The 23,809-nt window shown below is 37.8% G+C and overlaps 3 protein-coding genes across 3 annotated transcripts; 2 read left to right on the plus strand and 1 right to left on the minus strand.

Annotated features, from left to right (window-relative positions):
* The first annotated feature begins 2,386 nt into the window (after positions 1 to 2,386).
* LOC104110694 (amino acid transporter AVT6C-like) lies at positions 2,387 to 4,878 on the plus strand. The gene is made up of 5 exons (XM_009620232.4): positions 2,387 to 2,813; positions 3,438 to 3,578; positions 3,704 to 3,907; positions 3,999 to 4,467; positions 4,565 to 4,878. The coding sequence occupies exons 1-5, from the start codon at positions 2,438 to 2,440 to the stop codon at positions 4,689 to 4,691; spliced, it is 1,317 nt and encodes a 438-aa protein (XP_009618527.1). The 5' UTR covers positions 2,387 to 2,437; the 3' UTR covers positions 4,692 to 4,878.
* A 474-nt stretch (positions 4,879 to 5,352) lies between these two features.
* LOC117280158 (F-box protein At5g07610-like) lies at positions 5,353 to 6,552 on the minus strand. The gene has a single exon (XM_033659843.1). It carries the CDS (start codon positions 6,550 to 6,552, stop codon positions 5,353 to 5,355), a length of 1,200 nt encoding a protein of 399 aa, XP_033515734.1.
* A 6,520-nt stretch (positions 6,553 to 13,072) lies between these two features.
* On the plus strand, positions 13,073 to 16,562 carry LOC104110693 (putative wall-associated receptor kinase-like 16). Its single transcript, XM_009620230.4, has 3 exons — positions 13,073 to 13,634; positions 14,200 to 14,355; positions 15,355 to 16,562. Exons 1-3 carry the CDS (start codon positions 13,073 to 13,075, stop codon positions 16,560 to 16,562), a joined length of 1,926 nt encoding a protein of 641 aa, XP_009618525.3.
* The last annotated feature ends 7,247 nt before the right edge of the window (positions 16,563 to 23,809 follow it).

Consider the following 23,809-nt stretch of genomic DNA (forward strand, 5'->3'; position numbering starts at 1 on the left):
ATTAGAAGGAGGCATTGGAAGCAATTTAGAAAGGAAATAGCATCAACAATAATAGGTGTGATGGTTTACCATACTTGGCAAGCTAGGAACTGGAAAATTTTCAGACAAATTAACTTGAACATGAAATTTTATATTAGTCAAATCAAGAAAGAGCTTACAGAAAGAATAATAATGCATGCAGAGCCCAGAAGAGCAAGGCAGTGTCCAATGTTGATACATAGATTGTGTAGCTAGTTTGTACAACAAGTCTCTTTTTTGGCTTGAATCCATGTATTTAGTCAGGTTTTATTTGAGGTCTTGACGTACTGGGATGTGCCTAGTACTCTCGAAGCTCTTAGGATGTAAAGCTTTTGGTTGTTACGGTAATATTCACAGATTATTATAAAAAAAATAATATATAGTTACTTTTAAATATAAAAATATGTTTTTATTAACATACTAAAAAATAGTACTATCATATAAAATAGAATTAAGATGGTTCTTAAGTGGCATACAGAGGCGGACGAGTGCCGCAATGCGGCCGTACCCAGTCAATTTTATTTTAAAACTATATATTAGAAAAATTACTAAATATATATAAATATTTAATTGCGAACTCAGTAATTAAGACGAGCCGTAAGTTCTGTGATAATTTTAGATTTTATAAACTTCAAATCTTGATTCCACCTCTAGTGACATGGTTTTATAATGTGATTGTTTTTTAACTTGGACGAATTGTCCTCGTTATGGAAAATAATGTCAATAATTAAGCTACAGTGATGGACGGTAACAATACAAAAACAAGTTTGAGAACAGCTGGAATCTTTCAAATGAGTTAACTCAATTGAAAAACAGTTTCTAAAGCTATCGATCTTATCTAGGATTTTGAAAATATATATTTATTTGAGACTTAAAGAGTAAAAGGCTTTTTGCTTGAACGAGTATATCACGTTCTGCTATCTTTTAATTTATTTATACAAGCTTATAATAAAGCCATCACCAAATGATATTTTGATCTTTAATTTTGTAATATTTGCATCACTAACAATTTACAGTCTATAATCTTAAGGTTATCACCAGATTATTTCGTTCATGTAAGCATCCTTTAGTTTAGACTTGCTGAGAATAGGATAAATGTTATACATGACATTTTTTCTCTTACCTTTCTCGTTTATTAAATAAAAAGTCATTATCCGACATTATTTTTAAGAAGCTTAGTTGAAATTGGCTAATTCTTTTGCTTGAAAATCAAATTGCTTGAAGACGCACGTGATTTGTGACCTCAACTAAATCCTATGAATTACGACTTTTTGGTTGATTATCGTCCTAAAGTTGCCAAGTTCATGGTGCCAAACAAATTAATATTCCATTTCTTTCAATTTAGATAACACATTTCGCTTAAGAAAAGTTAATTTGATTAAATATTAAAGCCAAGCTAAATTATTTTACTTCAACTCGGTACTCTAAAATTAAAATTTAGATATTCAAAAATTATACGAAAAATATTACTACAAGCAGCAATTTTTCTCATGTCCATATAATAAAAAACAAATCTTAAAATATTTGTGCAGATCGAAATATGTTATCTAATTAAAAAAGGAGAGAGTATTATCTTTCAACAAGTCACTTTCCTACATTAATTTAGCTATACACAAAAGGTTAGTAGAAGAAGTTTAATTGGACTATAACTTTTCTAGATTAGCTAGTGGCGTGCTCAATATTTGTTTGACTAATTCTTTTTGTTTGGTAATAATCATAATGCTTAACCATGTGATTTGTGATCGCAATTGAATCCTACGAATCATGTTATTTGTTTGTTCATTATTGTCCTCTAAGTGGCCTTCCAACTTTAACTTCTCTACATTAATAGCGTAAATATTTTTTATTTTATCAGAAAATTAACTATAAATAATTATTCGTATAATAACAATCACGAGTCAATTCCAACCGCAAAAGAGGATGATTCTTACAGTAGTGACCAACCGTAAAAAAAAAAAATATAATTATTAACTTAAAAGCAAAATAAATTATCTGTATACCAGATTAAAATTACCTGTTATAATGGATTAAAATACATTATCATTATATACTTTGTTAAATCTTTCCAATCCTTAGTCCTCAAGAGCCATTAGCTGTTATAAAAAAAAGACCTATTTCTCCCATATTTGCGTCCACGTACATTTAATCTATCTAACCGGTCGCTATTGCCACGTCCATATGCACCTCTCAAAATGTCTAAACTAAATCTATCATCCTCACTATATTTCCAACTTTACCCCCCCATAAAATAGTGATTATAACTAATCATTCATTTGTATAATTGTACCTACCAATATCTCATACCCTTTTTCGTAAATTTACCAAATTAGTCAATTATTGTTACGTACTTTAAATAGCAGAATATAGAAACATAAAAACACCACAGAAAACAAAGAAAACTACATTCATTGTCTCTGAAATGGCTCCGGCAAAAAATGAAGCTGGAGCTGACATTCCTCTATTGCCAAAGACAAATTCTCATACTAAGGAAAATCAGCTACTGATTTTGAGAGCAGTTTTTAATGTTTCAACAAGTATTATTGGTGCTGGAATTATGTCCGTTCCAGCAACTATGAAAGTCTTAGGTGTAATTCCAGCTTTTGTATTGATTGTAATAGTTGCTTTGTTGGTTGACATATCGGTTGATTTCATGTTGAGGTTTACATATGCGGGCGAGTCGAAAACTTATGCTGCATTAATGAATGAGTCTTTTGGAAAGATTGGTTCTGTTGCTGTGCAAATTGCTGTTATGGTCACCAATCTTGGTTGCTTGATTATGTACCTTATTATTATTGGTAAGCATAAATTTAACTTCTTGATTCTATAACTTTGTTGTTTATGTGTGCAATATGTTTTGTCTGAATTAAGCAAGTCATATCTGGCTTTTCATTAGCCGAGGGTCTAGTCTTTCTACCTTCGCGAGAGTTAGGGGTAAGGTGTTGTTGTATATCTGGCTTTTCATCAACTTCTAGAGCCAAAAACTATTTGGTTCTTTCCTTTTTTAGTTGAAATCAAATCAAATGGAATTAGTACGGCCTCCATCCCAATTTATACGATGTTGTTTGATTGGACATGCAATTTAAGAATGTAAGAAAGATATGTGAAACTTGTGGTCTAAACAAGACATAAATATTCGTGACTATAAATCATCTCATTAAAGGTAAAAGTGAAAGTTTGAAGTTAAATTGTTACTAAATATAAAAACTGACTAAAAAGGACATGAACTGGGATGGAGGGAGTACATAATGAATTACTTGATTTCTCTAATTTCTTGATTTTGGATTTACCCTTTTTTGGGAGGTTTTTCTAATGATTACCTGATGCATAACTAAATTTGAAATATATGCTTAGGAATTAAGTTGAATGAAATTGAGTGATTGATTCAACTGGTAACAGTTTCTGTTATTTTCTATGAGCAGGAGATGTTCTATCTGGACAAGGAGAACATCTTGGTGTTCTACAAGAATGGTTTGGGATTCATTGGTGGAATTCTCGTAATTTCGCCATCCTCTTCATTGTCTTGTTTGTTATGCTTCCATTAGTCCTCTATCGACGTATCGGTCAGTACATACTACCCCTTTTGCTGTTGAATTTCTATAAAATTCGTTGTCCTAGTCGATATATATGTGTCCAAATCAGTGAAGAATTGCTGACATTTTGTATTATGTGCGGCGTGTGATTGCAGAATCATTGTGGTTGAGTTCAGCATTAGCAGTTTTACTAGCAATTGTATTTGTTGTCATATGTTCAGTAATGGCAATTATAGCAATCCTAAAAGGGAAAACAGCAAGTCCAAGAATGTTACCTCAGATGGATAATCAAACATCTTTCTTCAACCTTTTCACCGCGGTTCCAGTCATTGTTACAGCATTTACATTTCATTTCAATGGTAAGAAGTAAGAACCCTACATTCGTTTCGATTCTTGTTTAGTTTTACGTTAACTTGAATGATGAATATGACATTATAACTTGTTATGCAGTTCATCCTATTGGAACTGAGTTGGGAAAACCAGCAGCTATGTCGTCCGCTGTCAAGATTTCATTAGTACTATGTGCAACTATCTATTTTTCAATTGGCATTTTCGGGTACCTTTTATTCGGGGATTCAATCATGCCAGACATACTTGTAAATTTCGACAAATCTTCTGGTACTTCAGCAATCAGTTCAATGCTAAACGACATAGTTCGTTTGAGCTATGCATTTCACCTAATGCTGGTGTTTCCTCTCTTGAACTTCTCCTTAAGGGCCAATATAGATGAACTCATTTTCCCTAAGAAGCCTTTTTTGGCAACTGACAACAAACGATTCGTGTCTCTTAGTTTGGTTTTATTAGCCCTCTCATATATAGCGGCCATTTTTATCCCGTCTATATGGTACATTTTCCAGTTCATGGGATCAACTACTGGTGTTTGCCTTGCTTTCATATTTCCAGGAGCAATTGCCCTCAGGTATCTATCTTTCTCTCACTCGTGTTTACTCCTATAGCGATTTGAAGTTATTTTCGTTCTTTTGTTTGTGCTAATATATTGATTTCTTGTTTGGCAGAGATGTCCATGGTATATCTTCGCGAAAAGATAAGATCATTGCAGTGATCATGATTGTTCAAGCAGTTGTGACTAGCCTTATAACAATTGCTACTAATATCTATAATATGAGTGGAAATAGTTCATAGTTTCTTGCTTGTCAATTTCATTTTTTTCATTTTTTCATTTTTTCCATAGATGAGTTTGTTTGTATCCTTGGGACTGAGGCAGTTATTGTTGTTGTCGAGTTTGTCTGTATTCTTATGTAACACTATCAAAATGTCCAGCATTTTTCTGTGAATACAAAGTTCAGCCAAAATTTAGGATTAACAAGTTCATTTTTCCATATGTACAAAACAAAGATTCATTTCTGAACATCCTTAAAGCTGAAATGCCACTCATCAGAAAAAAGGGCAGCCGGTGCACTAAGCTCCCGCTATGCGTGGAGTCCGGAGAAGGGCAAGAGGAGGAAACATACTTCCCAATCAACAAAGTGTATGGAAAAATGCATGAAAATTTCCCTCTTGGTAGGAAAACAGAAACCACGCATCAACAACAATAGGATCGAGAGGAACTTGAAAATATCTCTCTGGTTTAAACAGTAGAAGATATGCTTAACAACAACAACAACAACAAATCCAGTGTAATCTCACAAAGTGGAGTCTGGAGAGGGTGGAGTGTACGCAGACCTTACGCCGACCTTAGAAGAGACGCTTAAAAATATACTAATATCTTCTGTTTCCTAGTTCTCTCCAAACAAGACATCACAGACCTTATTTCCTATAGTGTATCGAAAATTTAGCAATTGATTCAAACACAACATAAAGACTGAATATACTCAAAAGCAGCAGCTGCACTAAGAAAACAAACTTGTTCATCTCCAACCTCATCATCACATAGCTTCTGAAAAGTCTTGCTTAAAAGATTGTACCTTATCGCCTTACAATCACCAGGAATTGCCAGTACCATAAATGCATCCTCTTCTCGTCTACCTCGAACCAGAGATAATATCACGAAGTTATAATAATCAATTTCAAAAGGATCAAGGTATGTATTAGTCATCTTAGGAAAGGCAGTAGCAAAAGGTTGAAGATCAACCTTGTACTTAACAAACCAGTCCGAATAGTCTCGTTTCATCTCATATACATCAAACTGGATTTGTGGATTAGAAATTTGTATAAGGTGCAAATGATCACAAGATTCCCCGAAATAGGTAGTGGTTAATGATATGTTGTTATCGGGCACATGTGGCATTGGCATTACGCCTAAGCTCTCAAGATCAATATTGTAACATAAAGAATTCGAGTTTCCATTAGTACTAATCCAGTGAATTGATCCATTCCAATAAACCCCTGTACTAAAATTAACATCAGCGATAAATGGACCGCCTGATAATCTCCAAGGACCTGTTTCAGATGAGTAAATTTCAATCTGATAATGCTGAGGAGATAACTCTGAATCGCGAATGCAAATTACTCTATAGTGAGGAGACTTGGCAGGGTCAAAAGCTAAGCTTAAACCATGAATCTTGGAATTTTCAGTTCCAAGAAGTGATTTTGGAAGTGTTGTGTAATGCTTTGTAGTGGGATTGTAAACATAGTAATTTATAGGCTGACGAATTCGGTTGCTGCAACAAAGTAATAGTCCATTGCATGATTGGAGAATAGTAATGCCAAAAGGGTCCTTAGTAAATTTGAGTTTCTTAAATGGTGGATTTGTTGGATTTTGGCTATCAAAATGGACATAATCAAACTTGGGTTTTAAAACAGAAGTAGAGGGCAAGAAAAGGCCTAAAGCAGGATTTGGATTTGGGTGACAGAGGACAGAAAATTTTGGATTAGTAATGCGAGAAAGCCAATGTTTGGATACTGTTTTGAAGCAAAGAAGTGATGTTATAGGTAGGCGTAATAAAATTTCAAGCAAGAGATCATCAATAGAAGCAACTATTTGAGCTGATGTTGGCTGTTCTAACTCTGCAGTTTTGGTAATCTTGATTTTGAGACCTTGCATTTTTCAGTGTCAATAGTAGTTTATTTCTTGGTTCTGCAAAAATGCAGATGAAAGCATATTTAAAATGTACATCTAGGTAAAGATTGCTTGGCAAGTTTCATTATTTGATTAAGTTGACAGCCACTTGTGTATGGCCCTTGACAAGGTCAATGACGTGAACAGATGACCCATTTATACTTTTCTTGATTTAATTATCATTAGGTAGGTCAATGGATATTCGAAAACCGACTAAACCGACCGAATCGATTTTTAGGTTTTTTTTAAAGAAACCGTAGGTTTTTATATAAATCTATAACTGCACCGATAATTAGGTAGGTTTTTTATTTTATAAAAATAAACCGAAAAAATACCGAACCGTACCGAATAAATTCTACATGTGAAAAATATATTTATCTAGTAAGTTTAAAAATAATAATACATTAAATTTTTCTTTGGGCCTTGGAATTATGCAAACTATTACAAGCTAACAAGTAATTAAACTCAAAATACTAATTCCTAAAACCTATTATGCTACATCTACTTAAACTAAGTTATTTCAAGTATCTTTATTAGCAAGACACAAAGTATTCTAGCGATAATGAGTAGCAAACTACAATGTATTGAATATGTTTCCTTTCATATAATTTAGATTTATCCTTTTGAATATTTAATCTTCTATATACTTTATTCTTGAGTCCCAACTTGGTTAATATCTTTCCGCTCGTGTGATTTATATTTTCTTTGCCTTTGTTTGGTTTCTTTTACGTTGTTGTAGAATAGTTGATGGATCTATACTCTAGCAATATTTTATTTTTTTTAATTCATCACTCTTTAAACAGTAAAAATGTCTAGAGAGTTTTGCTAAGTCCTATAAAAGAACGTATATTATTGCATTCTACTTCTACTGGTGAATTTTATATGATATTTTAAAAAATACCGAAAATTAACTGAACCGTACCGATACCGATTAGAAACCGACATGATTGGAATGGTTTCGAAAAGTCTAATTTTGGTTATACATAATAGAATAACCGAAAAATTAGTATGATACCAATTTTATAAAATAACCGGCCGAACCGAACCATAGACACCCCTATCATTAGGGGGTAGGTATTGAATTCAAGAAGAAAAAAAAAGAGACCTTTTAAACTAGTGAAAATACAGTCGTGTAAAAACATAAAAAAAATAAATCTCACTTGCAAGTTGCTGATTCTTACTTAGATTAGTGATCATAAAGAGACAGCAATTTAACTTGCATTTATTGATAGTATAATTTTTTTAAATATTGCATTAACTGTTAGTAATAGGTAACCTGCCTTATTTTTTAGTTTTATGTTCTCAAATTCTCTCCCTTGTGTCGTAATTGTATTATACTACTGGAGCAATGGCATGAGTGCTTTTGATTAAGCAGTTCTGGAGCAAGGTTGTCGCATCACCACAGAAGAAATCTGTAGTGCAAAAAACTTCACAATATGGTAGAATTGTCTATTTTTTTGTGTGTGTATAAGGTGTCTTGATAGCCATCAAAGCGACACCTATAAAAGGTAAGTTAATCAGCTTCCGCTCTTATACTAAATGTAGCTTCTTTAGTCCAAATTTATTCCTAAAAGTGAAATACAAGTACAATGTACGTGCATTTTTTTGCACGTGCAATATATGTGCACAAGGACTAATGTTTTATATTAACATTAGACCTTCAATAAGATAAGATTTTTGAGGAGTTCATTTATAGTATTAAATAAGAATTTGATAATTTTATTAGTTATTTTTACCTAACATTATATTATTCTTGAGAAATATTTAGTAATACTACTGACATCAACTACATCGTTTCAACATTGCGATCTTTAGGAATAAATCTCTTCCAAAGCCAATGTTGCTTTCGGATTTCTTACTTAATGCTTCACCATCTTTCTTTTCTCTCTCGGGTAATAATTTGTAGATTGAAAAGCATAATCCTAGAGTCAGAGCTGCAAAAAGCACGAATTTCCAAGCTTTGAGAGCACAAAGAAGCAACAAAATCAACGGATTCATGACCAGTGACATAAGCAAAGATATGCTCGTCTCCCAAGATGCATCTAGCGCTCGGATCTCATCAGGGTAGGATGCCTCAATCCAATCACAAGGACCAGAGAAAATTAAATATTGCAGACCATGAGGGGGATGACAAATGTTATGCTAATATAAGCATGGTGTCAGCTCAGCTAAAAGATAGGATCTCCTACCGAAAGGAAGAAACCTAACAAAGAAACATGCGCCAAAACCATACTTGAGCATGCAGAGATCACCAGAGTAGTCAATCGAAGAAGTTATAACTCAAATAATTTAGTTTGACAACTCCAGCTCTAACAACTCTGGCAATGATAAGAGCGACAAATGAGACGTTATATGTGTATCTAGCTGATTGAAGAGACAAAAGTTCGACGAAGATTATTGAGTCTAAGTCCAACACTAGCGAGAAATCTTGGGCAATATGTTACCCACTAAAAGTGGTGAATGTGATAGCTTCCTCCTTTCCTTGCCTTTTATTTTCTATCAAGCCCGCCAATATCTGCAACTATACTTTTGCTCAATTTTTTCTTGATCTCTTGAGGGCTTCTTTTTTCTCCCCCAGACATCCTTTCTCAATGAGTAACCCTAGGGTCTCATTACGAAAGAAAGACAATACAAGAAGTGGAACTACAAATGCAAATAACCAGCACCATCCATATCGAAAATTGTGAGACGTTACCATATTTACACCTTCTGTCATTTTTTATGCACAAGTGTACCTATGTGCATCTTTTTATGCATGTGCAACATTCGTGCATAAAGACTAGTAGTCGTATAAGCGAAAAACCTTCAATCAGATGAGATTTGTGAGGACTTTTATTTACATTATAAAATCAAAGAAGGATTATAAGCGACAAACGAGGCGTTATATGTGTATCTAGCTGATTGAAGAGATAAAAGTTCGAAGAATATTATTGAGTCTAAGCCCAACACTACGAGAAAACTTGGGCAATATGTTACCCACTAAAAGTGGTGAATGTAATAGCTTCCTCCTTTCCTTGCCTTTTATTTTCTATAAAGCCCACCAACATCTGCAACTATACTTTTGCTTAACTTTTTCTTGATCTCTTGAGGGCTTCTTTTTCCTCCTCCAGACACCCTTTCTTAATGAGAAACTCCGGGGTCCCATTAAGAAAGAAAGATAATACAAGAAGTGGAACTATAAATGCAAATAACCAGCACCATCCATATCGAAAATTGTGAGGCGTTACCATATTTACAGCTTCTGTCATTTTTTATGCACAAGTGTACCTATGTGCATCTTTTTATGCATGTGCAGCATACATGCATAAAGACTAGTATTCGTATAAGCGTTAGACCTTCAATCAGATGAGATTTGTGATGACTTTTATTTACATTATAAAATCAAAGAAGGATCCCCTCAAGATAATAATAATACTTGATACACTTTGGTGCATTTTCGACATTGATCTCTTGCAATATTATGGGAATCACCATGATATAGAAACGTCAGGCTACATCTAATGATTGCTAGGCCTGTTGGTGCCACAACATTATTTGAAAACCAGTACATAAGGATACTTCCAACTAGGTGAAGTATCGATCAAAGAAGAAGTACTAGCTTCCGCTCCAAGACTACATCATTCTATGAGCAGCCTATACAGATCGAATGGCCAAAAGCTGCACGGTGGATTAGTTATACATTTATATAGACACAAAAATTATTTGCAGAGGCTTTTATTGATCTTAAGTGAATTTCTATAGAGAATCTAACAATGAAGCCTTCAATGCCAACAGTACCACCAGTGATATTCAAGGCATAACCAATGGTTAGCCCCTAAATAATGGTATTAAGTTGCTAGCAATGAATCTTAGAATTTTCAGTGCACTGTTGTTTTGGACATAGTTATTATATTTAGAGTAAGGATAAGGGAAACTTTAGAGTAAGGATTATATTTCAAGAAATTATTGTTAAAAGGGAAACTTTTAAGTTAGTTAAGCGTGCAACCAAATATGAAAGAAGAAAGAAGAGAGTTCACTCGATAAACTTCATACACTCCACGAGTTTTTGTACACCCAGAAAAATAAAATTGTAATCGAATTTTAACATAAGTTAAAATTTTAACATAGTTCATCTATTTTTCGCATAAAATAATTAATCAATTCAATTCATACAATTATAGAAGGGGAGCCTTGGATTAACGGTAAAGTTGTCTCCGTGCGACTTATATGTCACGGGTTTGAGTCAGCCACTTTGGTAGGCTACGTACATCACAGCGCCTTGGGGTACGAATTGAACCCTGCGTGAACGCGAGATATTTCATGCGTTGGGCTGCCCTTAATTCATACAATTATAACCCTTGCATGACCTACAACATAGGAATGCGAGGAACTATGCATCGATAAAAGAGAACTTAAATTCGATCACGAATCAAACTATACAAGAATAATTAATTAAAAAAGATTGGGATTTTTTCCTTTCTTCCAAACGTTGTTGAGCGATAATTACTTCAAATTGACTGCCTCTTCGAACGAATTTAACTGCATGTGGGCTCTTTTCTTTGCATATGCCCTTTTCTCTTTTTCCTTTTTCTTTCTTTTTTCTTTTATGCTTAAACTTTGAACTTTTTTTTCTTCCAAAATTAGTTTACACCCAGCAAATTTCTTTCGCTTTTTGCTAGTTAACATTAAACCGATCTCGTCCCCAAAAACAAAATTCAAAATAATATACGATGTATTTACTTTTTATATTAGATATAAAAAAATTGTGAAATTTAAAAACTTGTTTGTAGAAGCTGATGCTAAAGTTTTTTATTTCAAGCTAAAGCTGAAACTAAAATACAAATTAACAACTTCAACTTGAAAAATTCCAGTTGAGAGTGTTTATCTTAAATAGCTTATTGACACAGGGACGTTAGGGGCGTGTTAATATTGGCAAGCTTTAGGTACCCTACTATGATACGATAGCAAAAAAAAAAAAGCAATTTATGCAAAATACCCATTGAGCTTAAAATAATTATCCTTCTCTATCTATTTTAAAATTATTTACGATATATACCTATCCAGTTAAAACTAATTACCTAACCTAGCTTAGCTTGATTTGGCTTGGTTCGGCTTGGCTTGGCTCGGCTTGGCTTGGCTAAAAAAAATGGATAGGAAAAACACTTTATGGGTAGGGGTGAGTAAATAGTTTGTGGTGGGTGGGTATTTGTAAAAGATCCCAAAAAGAAGAGGCCACCTTAATTAGTTGGATATTTGTAAGGATAAATCACTTACTTTTTAAGTGCATACACAATATTCCCTTAAAAGAAGCAAACTAAAGTATAAAGCTTATTTAAAAGATTTATAACTCAATACAAGATTTCTTTGAACGTGATTGCAATGGCATGATCATTTATAATGGGTATTAGGCAAAAATTTGAAAGCAAGTTGCCCCAGGAGAATTTTTAATGTCAACTCGTACGGAGGAATTTGCCACCTTCAAAGTCTTCTCCAAACTAGAAAAATATGAAGTATTTTGCAGCGAAGCTAACCCTTCTATTTGTAGCATATTTCCCAATTGAATACTACTTATTATCCATTTGGAAGCACGTTAATTTTAGCAAGTTCTTGATTCTTCATTAATATGCAGAGCACGTCTTCTATCACCAAGAGATTTAGTAATTGAGAGCAATAAGTTTAACGGACAAGTTGGTAATTGTTTAATCCTCAACAAGATACAAAAATACTCATTCTATCACAAGTTGTAGTCCTGATCTTGTCGTTTTAGCACAAGTCTACAGCTCTTCTTCCATTCCAATTTAGTGTGGCAGCATTTCCTTTTAAGTCTATATCAGAAAAATGATAACTTTATAAACTTAGAAATAACTTAACTTAAACGCCTTATTTTATCCTTTAATGACAATTTTATAGGCACAAAATGTTATGACATGTTCAAGACCAGAGGTTTTCAAAATTTTTTTTTTTATATATAACTCCGTACTTAATAAACTATGTCACATAATTTAAAACAGATGGAGTATTAAAGGTGTTGAATTCAAAAGAAATGTCTAACATGCCAAGAAATTTGAAACTTGCTAATATAACAATTTGAAATTGATTTCCATAATATATATTGCCCCTCTTTTAAGTAGTCTATGATGACACCAAAGAGCTATATCACTTCTAAATATAGCACTAGCTAGCTAGCCTGCAGGCTGAAGTACTAAACATGGCTTTCCTTCCCCTAATTCTTCTTCTACCTTTATTAGCTATGACAATAGAGAGCACCAACCACACTAAGCCTGGCTGCCAACCGAAATGCGGAAACATGACTGTTCCCTTCCCATTCGGGATCGGTATAGGTACCGGTTGCTCTATAAACCATAAATTCGACATCAGGTGCAATACCTCATTCGATCCTCCTATCGCCTATCTCAACACTGGAGGTATGGAGGTCCTCGACATATCAACTAGCCAAATACGAGTCAAAAACACCTTCACAGGCAGCTGTTATGAACAAAATGGCGAACTAGCTGAACGGAAAACTATGAGAATCGACACGGGAGTCCCATTTTTCACCTTATCTGATAAAGATAACAGGTTGACTCTCGTAGGCTGTGATGATTTGGCTTTAGCTTCTGGTCTTTCGTTGTATGAAGGGCGTAATTTTAGCATTGGATGTATAACTTCGTGTTCAAGAAGTGTGGATGTGAGCAATGGGACTTGTTCTGGGATTGGTTGCTGTCAAGCAGCCATCCCTAAGGGATTGATGACCTTTTGGGGGATTGTGACTAGCATGCTTAACCATACTAAGGTCTGGTCTTTTAACCCTTGTGGCTATGCATTCCTTGGTGAGCACGAAAAGTTTACATTTCGGGGTGCATCAGACTTAACAGACCCAAATTTTGTAAGCAGAATAGTGAAAGATGTACCTGTTGTTATTGACTGGGCAATTGGGAATCAAAGTTGCAGTGAGGTTAGAAACTCCACTGCCTATGCATGCAAGGAACATAGTCTGTGCATTGATTCTGAAAGTGGACGTGGAGGTTATCGCTGCATTTGTGAGGAAGGATATGACGGTAATCCTTATCTTACTCCAGGCTGCCAAGGTTAGAGTTCTTGCCTGATTTACATGAGTTTATAACTTATATACACCAACAGTGTAGATCTTTTCTTACACTATCAGGTCATAGAAGTAACTCTCAATAAAAAGTGAGAAGAGAGTTAATAAAAGTCCAACTGGTTAGCAGCATTTTTGGCAAGTATGGACATTTTGGGAGAGCTCCGTGTTTATCCTTGACCATACTTCTCGGATTCGAACTCTGAAATGTTATTCTCTTTGGTAGAAAGCACTAAAACTTCCATAATGAGCTTTCTCTCAGTGCAAGTTCTGATTATCCGAAAACCGTACATTTAAACCTGAAAAAGAACACTCTACTTGCTCACAGTTTAAGCAAATTTATACATTGGAACTGTGCATAAACATCAACTGCCTAGTTGTGAATTTACGGAGGCAGGGGGATTTTGAGGCAGCATATGTAAAGAAAAAAAATGAATAAATAAATAAATGCAGACAGCAAATAGTGACCTCCCTCAACCCCCCACCCCCATTTTTCCCCAAACAAGGGGTAAATTTTACTTTCTACTGCACTAATTTGAGTATTCCTCTTACAGATATCGATGAGTGCGCAAAGAATCCTTGTGATGGGATTTGCAAAAACACTCCAGGAGGATTTCAGTGTTCCTGTCCGGAAGGATATTTTGGAGACGGCCAGAAGGGACGTGGTTGCCAGAAGGAGCGTGATCTCCCTATCTTGAAGTTATCTCTTGGTATGTAAGCAATTACGATGCAGAATGATTAGCTAGGAGTTCCACATTTCGGTAGTTCTAGTCGTGTAGTCTGTGTAGGAGATGCAGGAACAACAACAACAAACCCAATATAGTCCCACAAGTGGGGTCTAGGGAGGGTAGTGCATACACAGACCTTACCCCTACCTTGAAAGTAGAGCGGTTGTTTCAAATAGACCCTCAGCTCAAGTAAAGATGAAAAGAAAGTAGCAGTAACAAGCAAAAGAATGCAGGAAATAACACAGAAATAGTCGTGGTAAACAAGGGGAATAAAGAATGAAGAATGAATTCCAAGATTTACATGAAAAACTCTTTTCAAATAAGAAAAACAAAACTATGGCTGATGAGCAAAATATCACTATCCTAAGGAGATTTTACAACCAGTACATGTGTAGACTCTCCAATCTAATTCATGTTCCACATAAACTATCTTCATAAAAAAAAAAAAAATTGAGCATGTCAGATGATAAGTGCAATTTGATTGCATACTGACCCCTTTTCATCAAAAGCTGACCAATCTTTATCTTTCTGGTATGTGGCTTCTAGCTGTGCCTTCTCTGGCTTGTGTAGTCATTGAATCCATCATCCTTCTAGGCTCCTATACCACTTGTGGGGACGAAGGAATAATATGAAAATAATCACGAACAAACAATGAACCCCAAAATTTAAATGAAAAAAACTTCTCAAAAAAGCGGGAAAACTGTGCCGGAGAAGCAAATATCGCTATACTAAGGAGATTTTACAACCAGTATTCAAAGCATCACAAATTCATTGAGGCTATTACACACTCAAAAGGAATACCCTTTTTTGATACATAATTCCTCAGAGACTATGTTTCTCCCTATTACTTGAATATAAATATGAGAGAATAAAGTCTTCTATTTGTTGCAGAAGAAAAATATGTTCTCCGATCCAAGAAACAGTGTCAAAAAGAAATGTCAAAATGTTTTCTTGATATTCTACTCTATTGATCAAATGCAGGTTTAGGTCTTGGATTATTGTCACTACTGGTTAGTGTCAGTTGGATATATTTCGGTATAAAAAGGAGAAAAATTTTAAAATTACGGGAGAAGTTCTTCGAGCAAAATGGTGGTATGCTATTAAAGCAGCAGACGTCGTCGAATTTAAATAAGGTGTTTACCATTGAAGAGCTTAAAAAAGCCACCAACAACTTTGCTAAAGATCGCATCCTTGGAGTAGGTGGAAATGGCATAGTTTACAAAGGGATTCTACCAGATCAACGCATAGTTGCAATCAAGAAGTCTAAACAGCTTGAGCAAAACCAAATAGAAGAGTTTATAAATGAGGTTGTAATACTCACTCAAATTAACCACAGGAATGTGGTGAAACTATTGGGTTGTTGCTTAGAGACCGAAGTCCCTTTATTGGTCTATGAATACATATCTCATGGTACCCTTCACCACCATATACATACCAATGGAGGAATGCCTTGGCTTTCTTGGCAAAATCGCTTAAGAATTGCTGTTGAATCTGCTGATGCCTTTAGTTATCTCCACTATGCAGCTTCTACACCTATCCTACATAGAGACATCAAGTCAGCAAATATACTACTAGATGACTACTACACAGCAAGGATTGCTGATTTTGGGGCTTCGAGGTTAAGACCTTTCGACCAGGCTGATATGAGTTCACTTATACCAGGCACATTGGGTTATCTAGATCCTGAAGGCATACAAATGGGATTGTCAGACAAGAGTGATGTCTACAGTTTTGGTGTAGTTCTAGCGGAATTGTTAACGGGAAGAGAAGCTATTGATCTCACTCTACCCAACAAAGAAAAAAGTTTAGCCACATATTTTAAAGCTTCTGTGAAGGAGAATCGCTTATTTCAAATTCTCCATCATAGGGTCTTGAAAGAAGGCTCCTTGGAGCAGCTCAATGCCATTGGTGAGCTTGTGGTTAGATGTCTTAACACAAAAGGAGAAGAAAGACCTACTATGAAAGAAGTGGCAACTGAATTGGAAGGATTTACTAAATATAATAGTCGCACATGGGCTCATCATGATCAAGAAAACAATCAACTACAAATGGGAGAAATGATCAGTGAACAGGAGGACCTTTATAGTGTACTAATGTACACTTCCACCAATTATGATACATCATCAAGTGATCAACAAAGCACCGAAATTAGCGTGAAACGTGAAGAAGACACCCTCTTTGATGGCTAATTATTGAATTTTTATAAATTAGTGTATTTGCATCTTCATATGATCATTCATTCATTGCTAATTAAAAACCCAACAATTTAATATGATATTTGTGTTTTTATGTGATCAACTTCCATAATTTATTTATTGCTTAATTACTATGATACACTACTGGTCTCTACATGAGTATTTATGTATATGTAGGGTCGAATTTTAGTTTTCTTATAGTTGGCCCTAATCGCTTTCTAAAACCCCATTAATGAAAGCAATGGTTGCTTGCCTCACATTGTTCCTTCCTCTCATTCCATGTGGTGTCAAAGTACTGTTACAGTGTCGTAAAAACAGGAAACTTTTCAAAAAGCAGAATACTATCCCCCACCCCCACCCCAAAACTAGCCAAAAATTCTTATTTAGAGCACCTAAATTTAGGGTGCGAAATTGAATACTTTAAGTAGTCCAAAATTATTCCAATTAAACCCCTCAAAAACAGCCAGCAAGAAATACAAAAATTTTTAGCAACTCTCGGATGAGGTGGAAAAAGACAAATCAAAAAAGAAAACAGCAAAAAAGAAAAAGAACTCCACCGACATAGGAGTTCACACACTCCTGATCAAAGTCTTGAGAAGGAGTGGTGCAAACTGCAGGGCAGTAGAGAAAGATGGTGCTGGAGACGGGGAAGGAAAAGTGTAGGTGAGAGGCGGGGATCCTCCAAAACGGGAACAGAAAGTGGTGCATTTGAGAAGATTTTCATCGGTTGGAACGCATGGTAATGATTTGCCAGCGATAGAAGAAGAATGGCCAAAAAATCATGGTTAACTTTAGAAAAGGGGAGACAATGGCCGGAAAATTCTGGCAAAACTTCCATATTTTCCCGTGAAAGTCTTTGCTATACACGCTCAATTTAAGTTAGAAAATGCACGCTTGTCATGTAAGCATTGGGGGTTCATTAGTACATGTCTAACGGTCACGAACCAATTCTCCCTCCGTAAGACGTCGTGACGACATCTAATCTCTACGACTAGGTAAGCCTAACGAAATGTGGAAATAACAAAAACGAAAGTAAAACTTAACAACTATCTGCAACAGGTAATTACTAAATGACTGGTAATAATGCCGCTTGGCATGTACAATAACCATCACTCCAGTAATACACAATATTCCCAAAACCCGAAACATCATAAGTCACAAGCTACAGAAGAAAACTATTATCTCTATATACCAGAGTCTAATAGCAGAAGTAAGGAAGGTAAATGACATAGGAGGGAATAGAGGGGGACTCCGAGGTCTGCGGACGCGGCAAATATACCTTGAAGTTTTCGTACAGCAGCAAGCACTCTCAGCTAGTAGCGGGGCTAATAAGAAGTACCTGGATCTACACACAAAACATGTGCAGAAGAGTAGCATGAGTATACCACAACGGTACCCAATAAGTGCCAAGCCTAACCTCGGTCGAGTAGTGACGAGATCAGGTCAGGGCCCTACTGGTATATATATATAATAACTAAGACATAATGAAATATTACAGTAAAAATAAGTACTGAAATTTAACAAGAATGAAATCATAGCAAGTCAACAACTCAGTACACAGAAAATAACAACAGGGGATCTCCCAGGATACCGTTCCGTAGTCCCAAAGTAAATATACAAAACATGGTGATCTCCCGAAATACCGTTTCGTAGTCCCAAAGTAAATATGTAGTACAAGAGGATCTCCCGGAATATCGTTCCTAGTCCCAAAGTAAATATGCAGTGTAGGGGGATCTCCCGAAAATACCGTTCCGTAGTCCCAAAGTAAATATGTAGTATAGGGAGATCTCCCGGAATATCGTTCTGTAGTCCCAAAGTAAATATGCAGCCAAACAATAAAATTCAATAGTTACTGCACGAAATTCTACAGTTCAACCTAAGTACCAGTTAAGGAAAAATAGGTAAATTCACTAAACATGCTGCACGTAGTTCAAGTAAACAGTTAGGGCAAGTAGGCATGCTATTCTAATCTAGCAGGATACTACACATGCTGATGAAACTCAAATAAGAATGAAATCAGGTTATTACATAGTAAAAAAATCGGGTTTTTACACAATTAGCCTGTGTACGTACTCGTCACCTCACGTACACGACGCTCATATATCAAAAATAGTACAAATCCTAAGGAAATTTTTCCCACACAAGGTTAGGCAAGTCACTTACCTCGAACCAAGCTCAATCAATCGGTAACAATGTCTTTTCCACGAATATCCGACTCCGAATGACCCAAATCTAGCCAAAAATAATTGCATATCATAAATACAACCATAATAGACTCATCTAATTAATGAAATCAATATTTAACAAAAATTCCGAAATTCTCCCTAACAAGTCGATCCGGGCCCACGTCTCGGAATCAGGCAAAAATTATAAAATTCGAAAGCCCATTCACCCACGAGTCCTACCATACCAAATTTACTAAAATTCGACACCAAATAGTCCTTCAAATCAACAATTCAAACTTTCGAAATCCCTAGCCTCAAACTCCCAAATTCCACCTTAAATACACACTAACTAGATGAAAAAATAAACGGGGAAACAAGATTATTGATTAAAAATAAGCACAAGGGATTTATCTCAAGAAATGCCTCAAAAGTGCTCTCAAAAATCTCCCTAAACCAAGTTTGCAAAGTCCAAAATGACAAAAATCACGAAACCCTTCGGTTTTAATCACTGCACAGGCATTTCCGCACCTGCGGAGCCTGGGCTCGCACCTGCGCGCCCGCTGGTGCGAAAAATGTGGGTGCAACTGCGAAAATGACTAGCTTGGCTGCCTCCGCTTCTACGCTATCGCAGGTGCGGAGAAACCATCGCACCTGCGACCTCTGCTGATCTCCACCCCTTCCGCACCTGCGCTCAACCTACCACACATGCGGCCTCGCACCTGCGGCTAATACCCTCGCAGGTGCGATCATACCAGCAAAAGACCAAACTTCAGAAATTTCTCAACTTCCATTCCAAGTCCGTTAACCACCCGAAACTTACCCGAGGCCTCCGGGACCTCAACCAAACATACCAACCAATCCTAAAATACCACACGAACTTAGTCGAGCCCTCAAACCACATCAAACAATGCTAAAATCACAAATCATCCTCCGATTCAAACTTAAATAACTTGAAACTTCCAAATTCGACAACCGATGCCGAAACCAACCAAACCACGTCCGATTGACCCTAAATTTTGCACACAAGTCATATTCAACATTATGGACCTACTCCAACTTCCGGAATTGGAATCCGACCCCGATATCAAAAAGTTCACTGCCGGTCAAAATATCCAAAAATTCGACTTTCGCCATTTCAAGTCTAAATAAGCTATGGACCTCCAAAACACAATCCGGGCACGCCCCTTAACCCAAAATCACCTAAGCAAGCTAACAGAACCGACAAAATTCCATTCCGGAGTCGTCTTCACACAGTTCCAACTACGGTCCAAATCCTAAGGCTTAAGCTCCCGTTTTAGGGACTAAGTATCTCGGAACACTCCAAAAACCAAAGCGAAGCCTCCTGACAAGTCACAATAGCATAAATAGATGCGGGGGAAACAATAAATAGGGAATTGGGGTTATTACTTTCAAAATGACCGACCGAATCCACATTAGGCACACACAGCCTGCCCTGCATCCTCAATACACCATCATCCCCAATAATGACCTCCTTAGCATAACCGTGCTGGACCGTGTCCTTAAGGACAAGCATATGGGGTCATCATACTGACGCTCCCTGATACGATCATAAAGAGAAGACCGAGAGACCACATAAACTAATACTCGACTCGGCTCAGAAATATCCAATCTCGCAAACTGGCTGGCTAAGGCTTGAACATCCAACGCCAATGGCCTCTCTACTGCTGGTAGATATGCTAGACTCCACAAACTCTCTGCCCGGTGACTCAAAGCATCATCCACCATATTGGCCTTCCCCGGATGGTACAAAATAGTGATATTATAGTCCTTAAGTAGCTCCAACCACCTCCGCTGATGCAAGTTAAGGTCTTTCTGCTTGAACAGATGTTGCAAACTCCGGTGATCGGTGTAAATCTCACAAGGAACACCGTACAAATAATGCCGTAAAATCTTCAAGGCATGAACAATAACTGCTAACTCAAGGTCGTGGACAGGATAGTTATTTTCATACACCTTCAGTTGTCTGGACGCGTAGGAAATCACCCTACCGTCCTGTATCAACACCGCGTCGAGACCAATCCTCGATGCATCACAATGTACAGTATAAGACCCCGAACTTGTAGGCAATACCAATACTGGGGCTGTAGTCAAAGCTGTCTTGAGCTTCTGAAAGCTCTCCTCGCATTCCTTTGTACACCTGAACGGAGCACCCTTCTGGGTCAGCCTGGTCATAAGTGCTGCAATAGATGGGAATCCCTCTTCAAAGCGACGGTAATACCCCACCAAACCAAGAAAACTCCGGATCTCTGTAGCTGAGGACGGTCAGGGCCAACTCTGCACTGCTTCAATCTTCTTCGGATCCACCTAGATCCGATCACTCGATACTATATTACCCAAGAATGCCACTAAGTCTAGCCAAAATTCACACTTTGAAAATTTTGCATATAACTTATTTTATCTCAAGGTCTGAAGCGCAATCCTCAGGTGCTACTCATGATCCTCTCGAGTCTGGGAGTATACCAGAATGTCGTCAATAAACATAATGACGAATGAGTCAAGATAAGGCCGGAACACATTGTGCATCAAGTGCATAAAAGTTGTTGGGGGCATTGGTCAGCCCAAAAGACATCACAAGGAGCTCGTAGTAACCATACCGAGTCCTGAAGGCAGTTTTCGGGATATCTGGCTCCCGAATCTTCAACTGATGATAGCCGGAACGTAAATCAATCTTGGAAAATGCCCTGGCACCCTGTAACTGATCAAATAAGTCATCAATACGAGGCAATGGATACCTGTTCTTCACTGTAACTTTGTTCAACTGGCGGTAATCAATACACATCCGCATAGAACCATCCTTCTTTTTAACAAATAAGACAGGAGCACCCCAAGGTGACACCCTGTGCCGAATGAAGCCCTCATTAAGCAACTCTTGTAGCTGCTCCTTCAACTCTTTCAACTTAGGAGGAGCCATACGGTACGGAGAAATAGAGATGGGCTGAGTGCCCGGCAACAGATCAATGCCAAAGTCAATATCTCTATCGGGCGGCATGCCCGGAAGATCAGCTGGAAACACATCTGGAAAGTCCCTCACTAATGGAACTGACTTAACTATATGGGTATCAGTATTGACATTTTGCAAATAAGCTAGATACGCGTCACACCCATTCTCAACCATTCGTTGAGCTTTAAGAAATGAAATAACTATGCTGGGAGTATACTCTAAGGTACCTCTCCACTCTAACCGCGGTAAACCTGGCATAGCCAGCGTCACGATTTTAGCGTGATAATCAAGAATAGCATAATGGGGCAACAACCAATCCATGTTTAAAATAATATTAAAGTCCACCATGCTGAGCAATAATAAATCGACTATGGTCTCAAAACCACTAAGAGCAATCAAACACGACCGATACACGCGGTCCACAACAAGAGAATCTCCCACAGGAGTAGACACATAAATAGGGGAATTCAAAGAATCCCGAGATATGCCCAAATACGGGGCAAAATAAGAGGACACATAAGAATATGTAGAGCCTGGGTCAAATAATACCGACGCATCTCTATGACAGACCGGGACAATACCTGTAATGACAGAATCAAAAGCGACTGCCTCTGTACGAGCAGGAAGGGCATAATATCTGGCCTGACCTCCCTCTATAGGGCGACCTCTACCTCCTCGACGTCCACCTCGAGCTCGTTGAGCAGGTGGGGTGGCAGTTGGTGCTGTAATCATAGCCCGAGGACCCGGTGGAGCACGTTGTGGCTGAGAAGTCTGTGGAGGTGCACCCCTCCTAAATCTGGGGCAATCCCTTACCATATGGCGAGTGTCGCCACACTCAAAACAAGCTCTGAGAGGGCATGACTACTGTGACTGGCTCGGGCCAGGTCTGTTGGACTGGCCGCTAGGAATACCCCGTGCAGGAGGCATACTAGATATTGGCGATACATAATAAGGCTCTTGGGGCCTAGAAGGAGTTGGAACACCAGTGGCGGCTGTAAGAGCTGAATGAACGAGGCGACTCACATAACCCCTACCATGGCGAGCTGCTGGGACACGAGCTCCATAATAATAATCAGTCTCTCGAGACCTCTTGGCCTCCCTCTCCTCTCTATCCCGGGTAAGCATGCCCTCCAATCTCCTGGCAATACTCACCACCTGCTGATAAGAAATATCCATCTCTAACTCCCAGGCCATACTAGTCCGGATGCTGGGGTGGAGTCCCTCAATAAACCGTCGAACCCTCTCTCGATCTGTGGCAACCAAGGCCGGTGCATGTCGGGCCAAATCACTGAAGCGAACTGCATACCCTGACACAGTCATAGCACCCTGGCGCAGCTGCTCAAACTCTGCGCGCCATGAGTCCCTGAGGCTCTGAGGGACATACTTTTCCAAAAACATGTCCGAGAACTGAGTCCATGTAAGTGAAGCTGCCTCAGTCGGACTACTCAACTCATAAGCACGCCACCATTAATAGGCTGCTTCTCTAGGCTGGAATATAGTAAAAGAAACCCTGCTCGTCTCCGCTACTCCCACAGTACGGAGAATACAATGACACTCCTCCAGAAAACCCTGAGTATCATCTGTAACTAATCTGCTGAAGGTAGGTGGGTGGTACTTCTTGTACCTCTCAAGTCTGAGCTGCTCCACCTCAGAAGCTGCTGCCCTAACCTCGGGCTGAGCTGGAGCTACCAGCTGCATTGGTACAATCTCTAGCACCTGGTCGATCTGAACACGCTGCTCTGGAGTACCGACGACGGGAGTCTGTGCTCCTCCCCCGGCCTGAGATGTGGCAGGGGCAAGTGGAATCAATCCAGCCTGATCTAAGGTACTGAACATGCTCAGAAACTGGGCTAGAGTCTCCTGGAGGGCTAGTGCAGGAACATGTGCCTCAGGTGTCTGCCCTCCAGCTGGAGCTACTTAAGGCTCCTCTGTAGCAGCTCGTGCGGGGTGCTCTGGCTGCCCCATATAGACGTCCTCGGCCTCTAACCCCGCCCCAGCCTCTCGCGGCTCTAGCAGGGGGCGCGGGTGCCTGGTCATCAGATCCTCTTGTACATGTCCTCACCATCTGTGAGAGAATAAAATACAGAAGTTTAGAATTTTTGAAGTCAACAATT

Source organism: Nicotiana tomentosiformis, chromosome 5 (genome assembly GCF_000390325.3).
Source record: "Nicotiana tomentosiformis chromosome 5, ASM39032v3, whole genome shotgun sequence".
NCBI lineage: Eukaryota > Viridiplantae > Streptophyta > Magnoliopsida > Solanales > Solanaceae > Nicotiana > Nicotiana tomentosiformis.

Excerpts from the sequence above, each read along its gene's own strand:
- LOC104110694 (XM_009620232.4), top strand. The coding sequence starts at position 2,438 with ATGGCTCCGGCAAAAAATGAAGCTGGAGCTGACATTCCTCTATTGCCA. Across the intron at positions 3,579-3,703 it reads AGTCCTCTATCGACGTATCG|AATCATTGTGGTTGAGTTCA; the intron begins GTCAGTACATAC and ends GTGTGATTGCAG. Across the intron at positions 3,908-3,998 it reads ATTTACATTTCATTTCAATG|TTCATCCTATTGGAACTGAG; the intron begins GTAAGAAGTAAG and ends CTTGTTATGCAG.
- LOC117280158 (XM_033659843.1), bottom strand. The coding sequence starts at position 6,552 with ATGCAAGGTCTCAAAATCAAGATTACCAAAACTGCAGAGTTAGAACAG.
- LOC104110693 (XM_009620230.4), top strand. The coding sequence starts at position 13,073 with ATGAGAATCGACACGGGAGTCCCATTTTTCACCTTATCTGATAAAGAT. Across the intron at positions 13,635-14,199 it reads TCTTACTCCAGGCTGCCAAG|ATATCGATGAGTGCGCAAAG; the intron begins GTTAGAGTTCTT and ends TTCCTCTTACAG. Across the intron at positions 14,356-15,354 it reads TATCTTGAAGTTATCTCTTG|GTTTAGGTCTTGGATTATTG; the intron begins GTATGTAAGCAA and ends GATCAAATGCAG.